The sequence below is a fragment of the Platalea leucorodia genome (assembly GCF_965183815.1).
Source record: "Platalea leucorodia genome assembly, chromosome: 4".
NCBI lineage: Eukaryota > Metazoa > Chordata > Aves > Pelecaniformes > Threskiornithidae > Platalea > Platalea leucorodia.
The window spans coordinates 65,941,014-65,959,843 of record NC_138826.1 but is presented as its reverse complement, the minus strand read 5'-3'; the positions used below and the strand labels follow the sequence as shown (position 1 = coordinate 65,959,843).

The following is an 18,830-nucleotide window of genomic DNA, read 5'->3' as shown; positions in this document are numbered from 1 at the left end:
GTATCCCGCACAGTAACGACACTCCACATTTTAACATGATTGCTAAATTTTTAAAGTATTAGGCTAAGACAACCTGATTAACAGACTTCAGAAAAATCTCCAGGGAAAAGCTTGCACTTTATATTATAACTCAGTGAGTGAAAATAGTCTGGAAAAAAACCCCAAAAATCTGTGTCTTAATATTTATAATACTTTGCAGTGATACACAGAAAACAACACACAGACAAATCAAAATATTACTGTAATCTATTCCTGGCTTGCTGTTCTGTTTAGTTTTATGAAACAAATAATTTAGCAGGCAATGTACAGTATAGAGACCCTCAGTGGATTGCAATATACTAAGTAAGCATGTTTTTCTTTTTGTTAATTTATAGTCCCTGGAAAAAAAGACATTTAAAAACCTATTGTCTGGGTTTACAAAGCTCATAGGGATAGTTAGTTCTTAGCTGACTGTATTGCTGGCTAAAATGTTAGACATACTTTACCACTAGAGGTCTTTTCATTTACGGATGTACTAAGGCCTCAAGGGTTCTTCATCAGTGGACATATGTTTTAATCACAGAGAACTGCAAAATGCAGTGTTGTCTTCAAATTGACAACTGCAGGACAAGTATATGGATATTAACCTAGAAGTTGCTGTATAAGCATTAGAGGCAATAATTTCCCAAAGATAAACTGATTTTTCATCTTTTCTGATACCCTTATCATATCTCTAGCTTGAGTAATTTCTTAAAATGTAAAATCCTGCCAAACTCTGTGAATTACAGATTTTTGGTCTCAGTGATAAAACTAAAGGGGCAAAAAAAAAAGCAAGAAAAAAAAATTGGTAGAGCTGACTGAATTGAGTTACTTCATTTTTTGGCTCTTGGTGCAATTTTCTTTCCTTTTTTCCGTACTTTTGGATTCTTAACCAATGTGGATCATTCTGTAAATGGAAACATTTAATACTGAAAATGTCAAAATAAAACATTTATTCTCTTCAGATTTTTACTGTCTGGAACCAAATTCTACCAGAATTTTAAAATAGATGTAGTAAGTAAGCAACTACTTATTTTTGTGAATTTACTGTTCCTTCATTTCTAGTTAGTCATAACAGGGCAACTGCACATCCAACTGGGTTGCATACAAACAAGCCCAGGAAATAATGGGTCTGCAATCTTTGCATAGTACAGCAGAGAAATCAACAGTTGCTAAAGAAATCATAAATCACTGAAAAAGAAAAGGAGAGTGTAAGAGTTCTATGAATGAAAATGTCACCCTTTACTGGAGCTGAGAGAAAAATGCAAAACATTTGCCAATCACTTGATTGTTTCTACAGATGCCCAGTGCAAACACAAAACACAGGAAAGACCATGTTATGTCAGTCCCATTTCCTGTCTTGTGCAAAGCTATAGAATATAAAATCTTCTGCTTTTATCTATTCCATCAACCATCTTCCTATTTTTGCTGCATTTCATTGATTACTTATTTCCTGCTTCCCACTAGTTTTTGAGCTTGCAGATCTTACAGCCTGTGCAGTGGTATACAGTATTTGTTTCCCCTTTGGAACACACTCTGACTTCACGTAGTGTCTCAGTGTAGCCTTTTTCATTAGAAAATTGTTGCCTACAAAACAGGCATGATCTATGATCTTTAAACACCAGCTACCTCAGTCAGCTCAACAATCAATTTTCATCCAAATGCTAAAGGGGAGATTTCCTTTGCCAGGCTTCTAAATGCCAGATTTCAACTTCCTTCCTCTCAATTTTCAATGCCAAGACAGTTCAAGAAAATCTTTTAATAATACTTTTCTAAGAAGATATAATTTTGCTCAAATGCTTAAATAGCAACCACCCATAGACAGAGATCAAAGCTGGCCATTTCCAGGAATATCTTTCAAAGCTGTATCTGAGAACAGGGTCTTAGAATAGATGCACACAGGCAGCCTCTACAACTGTCATTGGTGATTCAGTTAAAATAATGCAACTTAATATGATTGCTGCTGAGATCTTTGCATTTTCTTTCTAACATAAAAACTTTCCATTTGTGTTTTGAATAGGTAAGCCTACAGGGTATGGATCCAGCAGTAGACGCTTACACCACAAGGGAATAGTGGATGAATGCTGCTTCCAGAGTTGTGACCTGAGGAGGCTGGAGATGTATTGTGCTCCAATAAAGCCACCTAAATCTGCACGCTCTGTACGTGCTCAGCGCCACACTGATATGCCAAAAGCACAAAAGGTAGGCCAGGCTGGAAAATAAAAACCAACAACAAAAAACCCAAAAAACCCACCCTACCTACTTTAGGGAAGGAAAATTCTGTCAAGGCTGGTAACATAGCAAACAACTGACGTGTTCTGCCTAGTAGGGACACTGCAATTTAGTGGGTTTTTGGAAAACAGTGTCTGTGGTAGGAAATAAGTAGGAAATCGTGTGTTCTATCTCACCTCTTAGAACACTGAATAAAAGATGGAATTGCTAAGCTAGTAGTTGTGAGGCTTTATCCTGCTACTGGGTAGTAAATGACAAGTACTCACATCATCCAATCATAAATAGCACCTAAGATTTCTTTCAAAAAAGAAACCAAACACTGAATGTTTAACAACTGATCTATACAGAACCTCCTCACTCATCCTTCCTTTTCAGGAAGGGGTAGAGTCAGTGACGAAGAGGGTAAAACACAGCTCTTCTGTTATTCATTTTAGATGTAAATGAACAATTTTTTTTTTCTTTCCTCATTTTTTTTTTTTACATTTATCAGAACTAAATTAGCTTGATAGTCACTGCAATCATTACATACTTCATTTTAACTATTTAATGTTCAATATGTATATTTTCCAAACACTTCAAATATTCATTGGTATTATTTGTATAGTTGTGGAGTTCAGAGTACCCAGATTTTTGTTCCTGTCATACTAGATATACTGTACATATATGTAGTTAAATCTCACCTTTCCTCAACAGAGCCTATAGTTCAGAAAACCCACCTTAGGCTAGGCTGCCATTAAGCTCATGTCCAACTGGCTCTCCTGTTTGAGTTCTGAACATCTGTTTTACATGTTATCTGTCATCTGCTGTAAGCCTCTAGTGATATATTTTATTGCTGTTGACCCTGCCTGTCCTACACATATGTTGGCCCCACTCCTGCATTTATCTGAAATCTTTTTCTTATAAGAAATGGAACTGCTTGAAATCCTAGGATTTCATAGGAATTCAGGAAACTAGCACTATATACTAATTTCCTTAATATTATCTTTATGAAAAGAACAATTGTAATCGTTCCAGCATCCATTTCTTTTCCATAAGTCAATCCATAGAATGGAATCCTTTCACCTCTTCCTCAAAAGTTTTCATCCTTCTAAAGTACTGGCTTTATGATTCTTCCTAGGAAGTATCACCTTAGCCATGAACATCTCAAAAGGCACATCTGACAAGTGAAGTGTTCTTCAGGTAGAGCTCTACTATAGACAAGAAAACCCTGTGGTTTATTCCTGTCTGGGCACACATATGTTTAAGCCTTGTGGGAAAAGAAAAAAAACAGGCTTGGCCAGTAATCTGTGTGCTCCTTCCCATATTTGTTGCTAAGGGGATGGGTAAAGCATTCTGTAACTTCAAGTAAAAGGAGACAAGATACCTGCCAGCTTTCTGATGGATCTCCACACCACTTTCCTTGGAGGGCTAAGGAATGATGTCATTCTTTAGGCAGCTGTCCTCTTTCTGTTCAAAAGATAGGCAGGAAAACACTTTTCTTACAAACAGGAAAGAACAGAAGAAAGGCCTTGCATCTTTCTGCAGCAGCAGTGTGCAAGAGGGGATACTGGAAGAAGAAAAAAATCAGAAGGATTATGTAGTAATTGAGAGAACCTAGATGCAGAAGAAATCACCCAGGAAAATAAAAGGAGAAAAAATCAAGAGGTGAAAAGGGCAGTAAAAGGACAAGGAGGAGCAGAGGAAAAGAAAGGGGAGGGAATTAGATCAAAGAGGCTGAGAAGATGAAAAATGTTGAAGAACTGAGTGAACCGTGGTGCATCACACAGACCAGAGAGAATTTTGAGAAAAGGATAGAGAAAATAAAATTAGAGAAAAAACAATATAAAAGAAAACAACACCTTTAAAGAAAATGTATGGGAAAAGGAGGAGAGAGGTGAATAGAAGCAGAAAAATCATAAATGTTTCTTCGTGGGAACTTGGTGATTAACAGAAATCTGATGGGAAAAACAAACTGATTTTTTTCTTAATATCTGTGGATGGAGAAAATTAGATTGAGGAAACAAAAATACAGAAGGGATAGGAGAAACTGCCAGTCAGAATTATGATAGATAAAAGGAAAATACAGGCAAGGGAAGAGAAGGAAAACAGAATTCATTAAGAAAAAACTCTATGTGAAAAAGCTCTGGTACATATTCTCATGTAATTATTATTTCTTTCTTTTTTCTTTTTGCAGTCAGCTGTACATGCCTCCATTAAGAAAGACAATGCTATGTTCATACTTTCTTCTTTGGCTAGACTCCCCCAATATGAATGCATTTAGCTAATTCATAGTGTTGATAAGTCACTGATTTTAATTAAAAAATAATTATACTAAAGTTAAATTATTTTCAGTTGAGCAATTTTTTCCACTTTATAATATTTTTCTCTCTTAATACTATGTTAGAGATACATATACATATAAAGTGAATATATATGTGTAAGATAATATATATGACCTCTTTAATATTTTCTTATTTAGGTACAAGATTTAAGGCAGGATTAAGTGGAATATATAAGATGTTGTACAGTTACTCTCAGATTTCATACACAACCAGTTTCTTATGCCTTTCAAACTTCTAATATAGTTTTTATTTGGCATCTCCTTATAACCTTTTTAATAGACAAATCCAGAATTTGTGTTTTGGTTTAAGTGTTTTTGTAAGTGGTCTACTTTCCCAATTCCTTGAGCAGATCATTCCTCCTATGCACAATTTGGTAGAACAACTTACTTCAATGGAGCGGGGCTGTTCTTCTCTTTGTAGGTTATGTTAATGCTGATCTTTAGTCATTACATTACAAACAAGTGTTGCTACACTACACACACAAATCTGAATGATGAGGGCCAGGCACTGGATGATTAATGTGGGCTGGGAACCCCAAAATGTCCATTTTCTGCTATAAGGCCAACATCAAGAGCTGCTTTTAATCCAGAGACAGTATGTGCAGAGATTTGTTTGCTTGTAACTAACGAACAAAATATTTCTTTCTCTCTAGGATCATTATTTGTCCTGTTCTGAGACCTTTACTCACAAATAAATATAAAAGTATAGTGAAAAGTAAAAAATAAACATGTTGTTATGATATACTTGGGGGTATTATATACACAGCATACTTTACAGATTCACACAAAAAAAGAAATTAAGAAAGAAGGAGGTTAGAAGCACTTTGCTATTGCCTCAGCTGCTGTATACAACGGAGCACATACCCAATTCTGTCCTAATTTAGATGCCCAGCTTTCACCACCTCTTTTGCACTCAGCCCATGACAAAATTACCTTAAACTGGAGCAGCCAATGAATGCAAAAACGCACATAATAGCTTGCAGAGAGGAATGAGGTATGCATCAGAGCACAATGTGATAGCTACAGGCTAACCACCCTAAAGTTTCTAGTGAACAGATGGGATAACTCCGAGTATCTTTCCAGCTGGATTTCAGCACTGTGGGCCTTAAGCTGTGAAGTACAGTAATACATAGCTTCTCTTGGTGCCCAGCAGTCAAACTTCCTTCTCAGACATCTATTTAAAGGATACCAAACTCTCACCAGAGTGTGTGTCCCCTACTTAAAAAGAAGTATCTCCCCTACTCCCTGAAATACTTTATATTTTTTGAGTTGAAGCCTACAGAGGTCACCTAACCTGTCTGGGTCAGTAACTCTGGGAAGAAAAAACTGTTTGTAGTTAGAGAGACTTCTGGAGCATTCAAATTGCCTTCTCCAGTGTGAAACAATAAATGTATACAAGCTGGGGTACAGGATATATACAGTGAAATGACAGTTCTCTTTTTAAATACTCAAATGTGGCATAAAACAAAAGTTGTCTTCTTAGTGACGACTGGACAATGGTTGGTCAATGAGAAAATGCTTTAGTTTTATACAAATAGTTTTTTCAATAGCCTTCACATGTTACTGTAACAATCATATCTGAAGAACATTTTATACAAAACCAACATAGCTGGCTAAGATTTAGTAAACCATTTATTTTATATCTTTTGTTTATTTTCCTCTGAACTTGATCTGCAAAGGTAAATTATTCATTTAAAATAGAATACGATCTACTTGTATAATCTACATTCAGTCAATCTGTGTTCTAGAATATATTGCCCTGATCGTTCAGATTTCTCAGTACAAAAGCAGCTGACCAGAAATATAGAAATGGCGTAAAATATGCAAGAACTACAGGTAATCCAATTGTTTTTCTCTAATAGGCTTCCTAAAGAAAGCTAGGTGATTAAATATGATTTTCAGTTTAGTGTTCAGGTTGATGAAACAAAAAAAATAATTCAGGACAATCGTTCTGGACTATTTACGTAAGGGAATAGAATAATTTTAGATCCCATTGCAATGCTAAGACCAAGGGCGATAGACATCATTGGTTTTCTTTTTTCAGTTTATTTAATTTACTTCAATGTATAAATCTTTCTATTATTATTTATATTATTAACATTAATTAGTTCTCTACATCTCTTTACTGCACTGAATGAAAAAAAATGATGTTTCGAAAAGGGAAAGTCAGAAGTTTCACATAGGAACTGCTGGAATTGAATATTTTGGTATTTCCAAAGCAAAACATTTTAATTTCAAAAAGTCAAAATAAAGCTTTTTGATTTCTTGCAGCTTTATATTTTTGTGGTGAAACTGGTATTCATTAAGCTATTTTCAGTCTCCTCAAAATTTCAGATTTCAAGGAATTTAATATTACTCAAAATCACCTTACTTTGCATCTGACTATCTTAATTAAGCTACTGAAATTTAGTACTTCACCTTTTTGTATTAATTAGTATACTATTCAAATACTGTAAAAATTAAATTTTATTAAAACACTTGTACAGTTAAACAAATAGGTAATTTTTTGCAGAATCACAATCCAGCACATATTCCTATTAGTCTTGCAGTAATTTTCTTTTGTAATAAATTTCATTTGAAAATTCATGAGAAATAATATTTTTTTAAGAATAAGGAAAACCTAAACATTTGATCAAATAATCCAACCAGCCTGCATGATCTGTTGTTCACTCATTTAATGATCACTCATCAACTATAGTCATCCAAAGCCTGTTTCGTTCTCATTTGCTATTTGAATACTCTGTTGAAAGCTTTCAGTAGAATTATTACTGTTAAAAAATGAGAGATACTTAGGTATTCATCTTGCCAGAACTGACAAAAAATAGGAAGTGATCAACTGCATAATACAAATCCATTATAAAATTCTACCTCAATTGCAGTTAGTTATGTATAGAAGCAGAGATTATTAAAGAGGATACAACTTAGTCATATGTCAGCATTTCTAAACCCAAGAAAGATGTCCCTGAATTTTTAAAACTGAGAACACATGTGAAACCGAAGCACATTATAGATCAAGATTTTTTTTTTAACCTAAAACTGTGAGAATAATTGTTGACATTGCTTTCAGATTACAATCTCATTTAATGAGCAAATACATCAGCTAGTAAGGTAGGAGTAAGCTACAGGGAGAAATGTTCAGTATTTGCACTGGAAAGCAAAGTAATGGTTTCACCTATTTTTACACTAAGTTTACGTTTAGAGTTTTAAACTGCAAAACAGGAGCAAGAAGCGGAATTAAAGTTCTGTCTTCAGTGTACATGGTTCCATCTAGCTTTTCTTTTATTCATTTCTTTCTCTTCTGAGAAATGCTAGTAAAAGTTTATTTTATTTACCCTTAAGTGAATTAAGTTTTAACAGCACTTTGGAAAACTAGTGAATAGAACTCAGAAAAACAACTGTTCTCTGTTCAAGCAAAGGAAAATGAGCTATTTCCACAACAATTGTGTATGTGAGGAAAGACTGTGACCCTTTTGAATGAAGCAGTGTCACAGAACCAGTGGCACAAAGTTCTTTATCAATTTAAGGCTACAAGGTACCTTGAAAATTATTACTTGAATGTGGACACTAGTAAGGCTGATTTTAAAATCCAGTAAATATAGAAGAGGGAAAGCAAAAAAACCCATAGTATTGTGCCATCCCCTTGCACCCTGAGCAAAAGGACCAAAGAGGTGTACATCTTGATGTAATTTTGCTCTTCCTTGGACTTTTAGTCTTTATTCTTCTTCAGGCCTCATATGTGGAAAATACACATAAATATTTTTACCAACAAAGTATCAATAGGAAGCAGATTCTCTCAAAAATCCTTTTCAGATTTTATCTAATCTTCAAAATTTAAATAAATACTGGGTGGAACTAAGAGAGAGAGGGAAAAGATTTTAATATTTTTAGTTTAAGAAAATGCCATTAAGAAAATAGAAAAAGTATTGCATTATTTCTCATTAATCTTTTTAATATTGACAGATTCTTTTATAGTTGGCTTGGTATCAACTCACAGATACATTTACAGGCCAAAATATGCACAATGGCAGTAATCCTAATTTCTATTACAGCCATGCCACATTACCAAGCCAGTGAGGGAACCTTTAGGTGTAACAGATAGAAGAACTTGGCCTCTTCAATTCAGAAAATTACTTTCTCCAATTGCTTACTTTTCAGCCTTGTTATTATGTTACTGATCACACTGCCCACAGAACTAAAAAGCTTTCAAAGAGACCCCAGAGAGTTTGTAGCTAAGACATCATGCCTGTTACTATAAACATTAGACTTTCCATTTATTACCAATAAAGCAAGAGATCTTTTAATGCCAATATGAGGTTTGAATATCCATCCTAATAGGATAAGAATGCTGCTGCATGCTTTCCAATACCCTTCCATCTTAGTTAAATGACCTTTACTATCACTGAGGTAGTTGTTATCCTTATGTTAATGCTGCCCTGTCTCCAAATCATAGAATCATAGCATCATAGAATCATTAAGGTTGGAAAGGACCTCTGAGATCATCGAGTCCAACCATTAACTTAACTGCCTGGTCCACCTCTAAACCATGTCCCTAAGCACCACATCCACATGTTTTTTGAATACTTCCAGGGACTGTGATTGCACCACTTCCCTGGGCAGTCTATTCCAATGCCTCACCACTCTCTCCATGGAGAAATTTTCCTAATATCTAATCTAAATCTCCCCTGGCACAACTTGAGCCCATTTACTCTTGTTCTATCACTTGTTACTTGGGACAAGAGACTGACCCCCACCTCGCTACAACCTCCTTTCAGGTAGTTGTAGAGAGTAAGAAGGTCTCCCCTCAGCCTCCTCTTCTCCAAACTAAAGAACCCCAGCTCCCTCAGCCACTCCTCATAAGACTTGTGCTCCAGACCCTTCACCAGCTTCCTTGCCCTTCTTTGAACACGCTCCAGCACCTCAATGTCTTTCTTGTAGCGAGGTGCCCAAAACCGAACACAGTATTTGAGGTGTGGCCTCACCAGTGCCGAGTAGAGGGGCACTATCACCTCCCTGGTCCTGCTGGCCACACTATTCCTGATACAAGCCAGGATGCCATTGGCCCTCTTGGCCACCTGAGCACACTGCTGGCTCATGTTCAGCTGGCTGTCAACCAACACCCCCAGGTCCTTTTCCGCCAGACAGCTCTCCAGCCACTCCTCCCCAAGCCTGTAGCGTTGCATGGGGTTGTTGTGACCCAAGTGCAGGACCCGGCACTGAGCCTTGTTGAATCTCATGCATTTGGCCCTGGCCCATCGATCCAGCCTGTCCAGGTCCCTCTGCAGGGCCTTCCTGCCTTCAGGAAGATCAACACTTCCACCCAACTTGGTGTCATCTGCAAACTTACTGAGGGTGCACTCAATCCCCTCATCCAGATCATTGATAAAGATATTGAACAGAACTGTCCCCAATACTGAGCCCTGCGGAACACCACTTGTGACCAGTCGCCAACTGGATTTGACTCCATTCACCACTGCTCTCGGGGCTTGGCCGTTCAGCCAGTTTTTTACCCAGTGGAGTGCACTTACCCAAGCCATGAGCAGTCAGTTTCTCCAGGAGAATGCTGTGGGAGACAGTGTCAAAGGCCTTACTGAAGTCCAGGTAGACAACATCCACAGCCTTCCCCTCATCCACCAAGCAGGTCACCTTGTCATAGAAGGAGATCAGGTTGGTCAAGCAGGACCTTCCCTTCATAAACCCGTGCTGGCTGGGCCTGATCCCGATTGTCCCGCACGTGCTGCGTGATGGGCGATAATCTGCTCCGTGACCTTCCCCGGCACCAAGGTCAGGCTGACAGGCCTGTAGTTCCCTGGATCCTCCTTCTGACCCTTCTTGTAGATGGGTGTCACATTTGCTAACTTCCAGTCATCTGGGACTTCCCCAGTTGACCAGAACTGCTGGTATATGATGGCAAGTGGCTTGGCAAGCTCCTCTGCCAGCTCCCTCAGTATCCTTGGGTGGATCCCATCTGGCTCCATAGACCTGTGGGTATCTAGGTGGAGTAGCACGTCACTAACTGTTACCTCTTGGATTATTGGGCCTTTATTCTGCTTCTCAGCTCCATCTCCTAGCTCAGGGGGCTGAATACCCTGAGGATAAGTAGGCTGGCTATTAAAGACTGAGGCAAAGATCCATGGCAAAGATCTGACTGAGGCAAAGATCCATCCAAAGATCCATGTTTAAGGTAATAGGCTAGGAGTCTGCACTTCTCTGTTCGTGAACTGACTTATGCAAAGTAGACATTTTGCATCTGTCATCTTAAAATGCTTATTGTCTTTGTCTGGGTCTGAATATCAGCTCAGAGGATCTGATAATGAAACAAGCATCACAGATAACAATTTTATTTCTAATTACCTTTTTTCAAAGACTTGAGAAATAAGGCAAGCTTTTCTATACCAGTGCAAATGCAGGTTTGAGAACCTGATTCAGGCATTCACACTTTTTTTTTTTCCAATGGTCTCAAGATTGCATACTTGAAAAAATGTGTTATGTGGGTCAAAGCATTTTCTGGCATGCATGTTACTGTTGCCACCACCAGTGCCACTTCTTTGTAGTTATTCATCAAAATGCTAATTCCAGAGGAGAAACTTCTAAAAGTAACCTACCATCTTCCCTCAATTTCAAAGCTAGCCTGTGTATTATGACAGTTCTTTTTCCATCTACATGTCAGTATTAAAAGCTATAACTGAAACCCTACTGCATCTTAGTATTTGCTTTATTTGGATGATAAAGGCATTTTAAAGTCAGACAACAACAGTAGTGGAGAGAATTTATATTTTCATTTGGGAAACATATAGTTAATTTTCAATCTAAGTATACTTTGAAAGCCACTGCAATGTTTGCAAAATGGCTGTTGTTTCATAATAAAGCTCTCACTGTCCATTTTATGGATCATGAATGTGCGTCCTTTAAGAATGTATGACTTTCTGCAAATAAAATGTAGCATATAACTTTTTCCTATATGGTGGCAAAGTCTCTTCAAAGAGGAGAACCTAGGGGCAGCATTGATGAGGATGTTTTGTTTTGTTGCCATGAGGGAAAAATCAGGACAGATGAGTCAAGGAATTCCTGTTTTCTTAGTTCATTGTTACCAGTATAAGCATTTGTAACATAAGGCAGGATCCTTAACAGTGGCAGACTCCTGTGAAGTGCTGTAATGATGATTTTAGTGAAAATCAATGAAAATTGAAGGGTTTATCCAGAATGAGTTCTTCAGGGTGAAAACTGAGGTACAATTTAGGGAAAACTACAGACAGAAAAGGTAGTTTTGGAAAAGCTGGAAGAGAAACAGGCAATGAAACAGCAAAAATTATTTTAATTTATGGATAAGCAGAATTCTGTTGACATTTCTCTTTCTGTAATCAGTCCATGCAAAGGAAGCTATTTTATAGCAGTATTAGCAAAATTTAAGGAAGACAAGCCAGTATCCTACTGAACTGATCAAGCGAATAGAGACTAGATGATTAATCTCTTCTTCATTTAGTATGGCATTTCAGACTAAGAACGTCTAGAATGGCAGATTCCTAACAAAGATATTTCTTCATTATGAATACTTTACTATTAACAAATTTGGCTTGCAGTGATGATAAATCTTAGTTTGGCTTAATGTTCTTACTTGGTGGTGGTATAATTAATTTAACACCTATTTAACAACTAGTACTGCTTTTTTTTTAATATTCAGAAAATAGTAATTCAACTCATTCATCAGAACCCAATCCAAAACCAGTGAAAATTAATTAGCTCTATGTGAGCTCAAGTTTAGTGATCATTTGCCAGTTTCTGATTTATTTTTTGTTTAATAGATACTGGAGGCAAATGGAAAAGTTATATATAGAATAGTATTTTATATAGGAAATCATTAAAAAAAACCCACAAAACTACTGTAATGCACCAAATCATCTTCCATTTTCTTTTTGTCCATCAGAAAAGCAGGCAAAAATTTCATTACTTTTTAAATTTTAGAGAATACATTTTCTTTTTTTTTAGGGCTTAAATAGCAGATAATGCAGTGGTAGAGCTGCATACACATGCCTCACCTTTCTCAGGGAGATTTTTTTTTTTTCTAGCTTTATGTCTAGGTAAACAGACATGATTTCAGTTAACTAAGAATTTTACTTCTGATGAGGATTATAAATATGGAGAGTCACTTACCAATTCTGCCTCTAGTCTGGTACAGAACGTGCAAAGATTTGGGCCCAGCTAATATTTACCAGCATGGCAAATAAGGAAATCAAACTGAAAGATATATACCACACCCATTACTGCTGCTGGAAACTGGCCGGTGCATAGAAAGACAGTGAACTAAGGGCATTATTCATTCCAAAGCCTCTTGATTTGCCTGGCACATCACCTTGTCTCTTTTTGAAAATACAAATTGTTTGGCTGCAGCTCCTGCAGTGAACCCACACTTTTTATCCTCCTAAAGGGCTTATCCAACAAAAACTTTACACATCCAATATGCCATTTATGCAAAATGTAGGTAACAGAGTCCCACTCAACAATTTTGAAAACTTCTGACCACTGGCTACCAAAGCCCAGGAGGCTCCATAAATCCTGCAGTTACCACTCTAAAGTTCCCTGGCCCCTATACATCCTGCTTTTGCAAATGTCCTTGTTCTGAAAGAAAGAAAATCTTTAGTACCTACTGTGTGTTTAAGCCCATCCAGGTTCCAGTATGCAAATGTTCCCTCTGTGACAGCAATCGACGTGTTTATGCCTAGGAGAACAGGGACTTTAGTGTACAGAATTTTTTTGTAGTTAAGTTCTCTGTGAACTGGCAGAAGGGCTCTAACAATTCCAGCATTCAGGATAACTGTTTTCCCACTAATATGAGTTTTGTGGTCATACAGTATATTAAAATCTACCTGGAATAATTATTTTTTTCTACACCTTCAGGAAGTGCATTTGAAGAATACAAGTAGAGGGAACACAGGAAACAGAAACTACAGAATGTAAGAACATGCCATCCACAAGAATGAAGAATGAATGTGCCATCTGCAGGATACTTTGCTGTAAATAAATTATTTGTTAAACATTGGAAGACTTAAAAAAACCCTATGGTTTAATAAGCTTGATGCAATCTCAACCAATGGGCATTCTCCCAGTGAACAATGCAACTAAACATTCCAATATTAAGTCTTTAGAGAACAGAACATTTTAACCAGCCCAGAGCTAAAAAAATCTGTGGTTGATATATTACTGTTTGTTAACCTGTTTTAAATGTCCTGCACAAAATCTCTTAAAGTCCTGTGCCCCTCAAAAGCCTACAAATTTATGGGCCTTTGATGGATCCAATTGCACTAAATTAACCTATGAACACTGGCTGCTGGAGTCATTCATCAGCCTTGTCTAAGTGGTGGTTTTTTTTATTTGCACTTCTATACAAGCAACAGGCTCTTTGTTTTACAGTGTCTGTTAACATTGTTTGTCTATCCCTTCATATTTGCACAGTTTGACATTCCCAGTAACAGCAGCAGTAAGGTAACATACACAGTTTTAAACATCCATTAATTCCATCTGTGGCATTTTGACAGAATATGGGTTATAGATGCATTTGTTTTAAGACAGTTTTATTTTTCCTTCTCTTGCAAAGATGCAGTTTATTGCAATTTGTGAGACAAAAGATTTTTAAAAGCAGTTAAAGCATACATAGGCTCTCAAACCATTAATGATTCTTCCAGGTAATTATTTTGCAACAGTATAGGTAACTTCTTTCTTCCTCCATATAATGCAGTATGTAAAATTTAGCATATCAATAATACACATATATCAAACAGTATGTAAAAATCTCTGTTTTATAGTACAACGGTGCTATTTTATAGTTTGTTACATGAAAGGGTCTGGCCAAAACAGTAATAGGTAAAAGCAAATATGAAAAGATCAAGCCAAAGATTAAATAACAAAATACTTTTAAAAATATTCAGTTTAAATGAACTAAAATGGCTTCAGATTCCAACATGGAAATAACTTTCCCATCTTTCCCAAAAGAAAATTCAGATACTTGTTTCCTTTTAGATGTTTGAATTGTGGTGTTTCCACTTACAGTAATGTGGAACACAAATTCATAGATGCCTAGGCCTGGAGAAGACAATTTGAAAAACAGCCCTCAAATGACTTCAAAGGGTAGCCCAGCAGGGCCCAAATCTTTCTGAAATATCAGCGTTCTATTCAAACATAACAGAGGGTTACTCAAGTTCTCTGCCATTTTAATTCTTCCCACAATCAGATGTGACTAAATTGACTGTTAATTAGGCTGCTGCATCTCTCTGTAAATCGGAAAAGCTAATCTAATCACAAAATTAGTGTAGAAAGAGTCCTCAAGCAGAGATGAACCGTAATGCCCTGCAAACTGCTACTCACAATAGCTTTTCATGCATTCTTGTGGGAGACGTATACTTCTGGATAATCTCTGCCATGTAACCTTGATAGGTACTGCACTGATTCTACCTTCAATAACACTGTGTCCTATGCTCCATTTTTGTAAACCAGCTCAGTGCTAGATCAGCAGTGCAGTAAAGGTGGAAAGGTAGCCAACAGTGTGCCAAGATGAGCAATAAACTTCTCTGTGAGAGAAAGGAAGAGAAGGCAGGGGAGAAGGCACTGTTCCACCCTGTGCAGAACTGCAACATGGTTCCACTCAACTTCTTTCCCCCCATCACCCTGCACGTGGTAAACTCAGACAAGGGATGAAGTAGCCCTTGATCAGCCCCAAAGAGGGCAGGGAGAATACTGTATGAAAGGAGTAATTAGGGAGATGTTAGGTTAGATCTGTAAGGGAAGTATCTCTTCTTAAAGGCTCAAATCTGCCTTACTTTCTACTACATCCATGGGAGCAGATGACTGAACTATTGATTAAAACACAAGAGAAGAATCTCTGCAGACTATATATTGTACAGCTCCTCAACAGTTTCTTGTGAAACAGATAGGAAAGGTAGGTCTTAAAAGTCTAACAAATTATTATATTTCCTTTTTTATTCCCATAGAAAATTTGGGTTTCGGATTTTTTCCAAGGAAAGTGCAATGTGGTCCTATGTAATTCTTTAAACCCTCCACTTTCTGCGAGATGCATGTTTATATGCACAACAGGCTGCCATCACAATTTAAAAGCAGAACAGTAAATGAATAAAAAGAATGTCACAGCTGTCACTGACTGAGAGTTATGTTGAAAAAGCAAGAAAGTACAGAGAAACAGACAGGAAAACTAACCTAAATTATTTACCAGCATTTCAATAAACAGAGGTAGCAATTCTGATATCTGTCACGGCTCTTACAGGCCTTTTTTGGTGGAGGAGATGGAGAGGGAAGTATTTTTACTTCAGTGGCTGTTAGGAATTCCGAAATGCATTCTAAGAATTAGCCATTATTTTGATGTCACAGACAAAATACATATTTCAATTTCGTGTCTCATGACTCTTTCTGTCCCCTGTCTCCTCTGAAGTTCTAAGGGGAGAAGGGAGGAAAGGTGTGAGTGCAAAAAGCAATTTGCAGATCTCTGTGGTGGCAAGTTTCTTTGTAGATAACATTTTACTGATGGACTGTTCACATAATTGAATAACGATACCTCATTGTGCTATTTAATTCCTGTAAATTAATTCAAATTTTGGTCTTATCTTGGGATTCATGCACTCACATTCATGGCACCATATTTCTCCTGTTGAGAAATCATAATTAGAAAATGTCACTCATAGACAGCAATATCTAACATCTGAACTTGACAACTGTCTAAACAAATTAGAACAATTCTTGAAAGAAACTACAATAAATAATGAATAACTACGAGCTTCAAAGGCAACACCTTGCTTTACTAGAGAATAAATGGTATCACAAAATGGAGAGTAGCTCCACCACAGTAGAGGTGGGAAATACATGGATGGGAAATGTATACTTGCATAAGAAATCTCCAGTCATATGGCAGGGAGCACATGATATACCAGTCAGTGTGAAAGATAAAGGGCTGCATTAGCTTAATAATCTCAATAAATCCGCTACTTAAAGAAGTTGAAGCACGAGCCAAAACATCTCCCTCCCAAAAGTACAAAGTAGTCTGACTTGAAAAACTTCTAATTAGAGAAATTGAAGGGTTCAGCTGGATTTTCAAAAGCACTCCAGATATTTAGGAACAGGACTCCCACTGGATGCCATTGATTCTCATAAATCACTTAAATGGTAAAGAAAATCCTGTTCCCCATCCTTCTATATCATGTAAATCACATGACAGAAGTCACAGATTTTTTGCATTCTAGAATAGACATAAAACTCCAATTATCACACAGAATGCCACTGAAGCGCAGAAGTAAAAAAGTGAATTAAGCCTCGTTATTTTCAGTTAGTTCAAAAAGGACTGCGGATCTAAGCCCACTGAAGTTAATATATCTTTCATCAAGGTAGCAAAATTTGAGCCTCATCTCCATAGTAACCGTAATTAATCATTAAGAGTTTAAATGGAAAATTAATAAATTCTATATTCTGCTCAAAATGTACTTATAAACCTACACTTACATTTGTGTGAAAGACTTGTATGAGGCTCATTTGTACCATTCAGTCAAGAAAGAAAAGAAAATCAAATAATGGAACGCTGCATTCAGTCCCTGTAGATACATTAAAGTAGGCACCTTTTGCCCAAGACAGATTACAGTATCAAGTCCTTTTTTAAGATTAAAGGGTAAATTAGTGGTAGGCTTTCTTTACAGAAGTGAACTCCATATGCTACATACTACATACATAGTAGCTATGTTCAGTTGCCCCATGAGCTGATTGTTAGTATCAATGGTTAAAGTTGATTAATGAAGACTCTAGGCCAAGCACTGTGTCTTCTTGGCTCTCCATTTTAACAAGCAAGTGCATGGTAAGACAAGTTCAGAAAAGTGTATGCATATTTGCTTTACCTGTTACTGATTTGGCCAACAATGCCAAAGTGGTGCTATTGTTTTGTTTAAGAAAGTACTTGACTAAAATATAAAAGAAAGCATAAATATTTTTTTAATGTATGAAAATGACAATTATATAGGTATGGTTTATTAAAATAGAAATACAACTAGCCATAACTTTTCAACTTTTTGTCACTCAGCAATGGCAAAGAAATCTTAAATTGATGGAGATGGGGCAGGAATAAGAGTCAAAATGCCACAAAAATTCATAGACTTGAAATGCAATTCTGAGTCTTTACTCCAAGTCAGAAATACAGATGAAGAAAAGCCTTTAAAATCAGGGAACAATGGATATGACCGAAAGCCTGTTCAGATTAATGCGAGTCCTATATCATAGCAAGTATTTTTAAGCCATACTCTAGCCTGAAGTCAGTGTAGAGTTTGGCTTAAAGTCAGTGGCATGATATGATCGAGAATTTCATTGAGCACAAGTTTTTATTTTTCTCTGATTATCTTCTCACTCATAGCATGCCCCCCAAAAGTCAATATTCTTTAAAAAAAAATAACACAAAGAAATGCATCTGATTTTAGCAAGGAATGAAAAAAAAAAAAAATTCCTAACATGAAACTGATGCTATTTTTAATTCTCACCAGTTTCAAATTGTGAGAAAAAGTTGAAATATATGGCTAACAGTCTGTGAATTTTTTTTTTAACTTTATGTGATCACTATGAACATCCTAATGTGCAAAATTTCACATTTCATTGTTTTGTTTTGAAATGATGGTAAATTAAGCCCAAATAGAGATTCTTGGAACCTATAGGCTAGATAGAATACTTATGTTCTGATGAAGGTATAATCAATATATTTAATATGTTTTATTTTGAGTCTGAAAAGGAATAGTAATAATTTATTTGGGGACTCAACCTATACTGGTCCCTCTTTTAAGGATACTGTTCAGTGCAAAGAAGTCTTCCAAATGCCAAACTTCTATTCAAAACCAACATTCATTCCTCCCTCCCCCTCCCTCCAGCAAAACTAGTTAAAACACTATTGCAACATAATTTTATTGTTTGTCTGTTTGTTTTTTGGGGGTTGTTTTGTTTTTATTCACTTCTTTGTTTTGATTTGGGGGACAGGGGTAAGGAGGAGGAGATGAGGCTTTCAAGTGATTATGATTTTTTCCTCTCGGGTACAATCCACAAAAAATAAAGAATTTGCCTTGATGAGATTATTAATTATCCAATTCATTTGTGGAAGTAGTATTAAGTAAATCAACTAGATTAAAGTTGTTTTGAAAGAAGGTAAAAAAGTTATTAACACAAAGTTTTTAGTCATTCTAATCTTATACTATACTTCTCACAACATTGGAATATTCTACTGGACTACAACTGTCCA

The 18,830-nt window shown here is 36.5% G+C and overlaps 1 protein-coding gene across 1 annotated transcript in view; it reads left to right on the top strand.

Moving 5' to 3' along the window:
* The window catches only part of IGF1 (insulin like growth factor 1), a gene marked incomplete at both ends in the record, with an annotated part of 50,907 nt that extends 37,385 nt beyond the window's left edge, over positions 1–13,522 (top strand). The window contains 2 exons of the mRNA XM_082309759.1: positions 2,039–2,220; positions 13,463–13,522. Of these exons, the coding sequence (XP_082165885.1) occupies positions 2,039–2,220; positions 13,463–13,522 (242 nt within the window). The remainder of the gene's footprint in view (positions 1–2,038; positions 2,221–13,462) is intronic.
* Between the last annotated feature and the right edge of the window lie 5,308 nt (positions 13,523–18,830).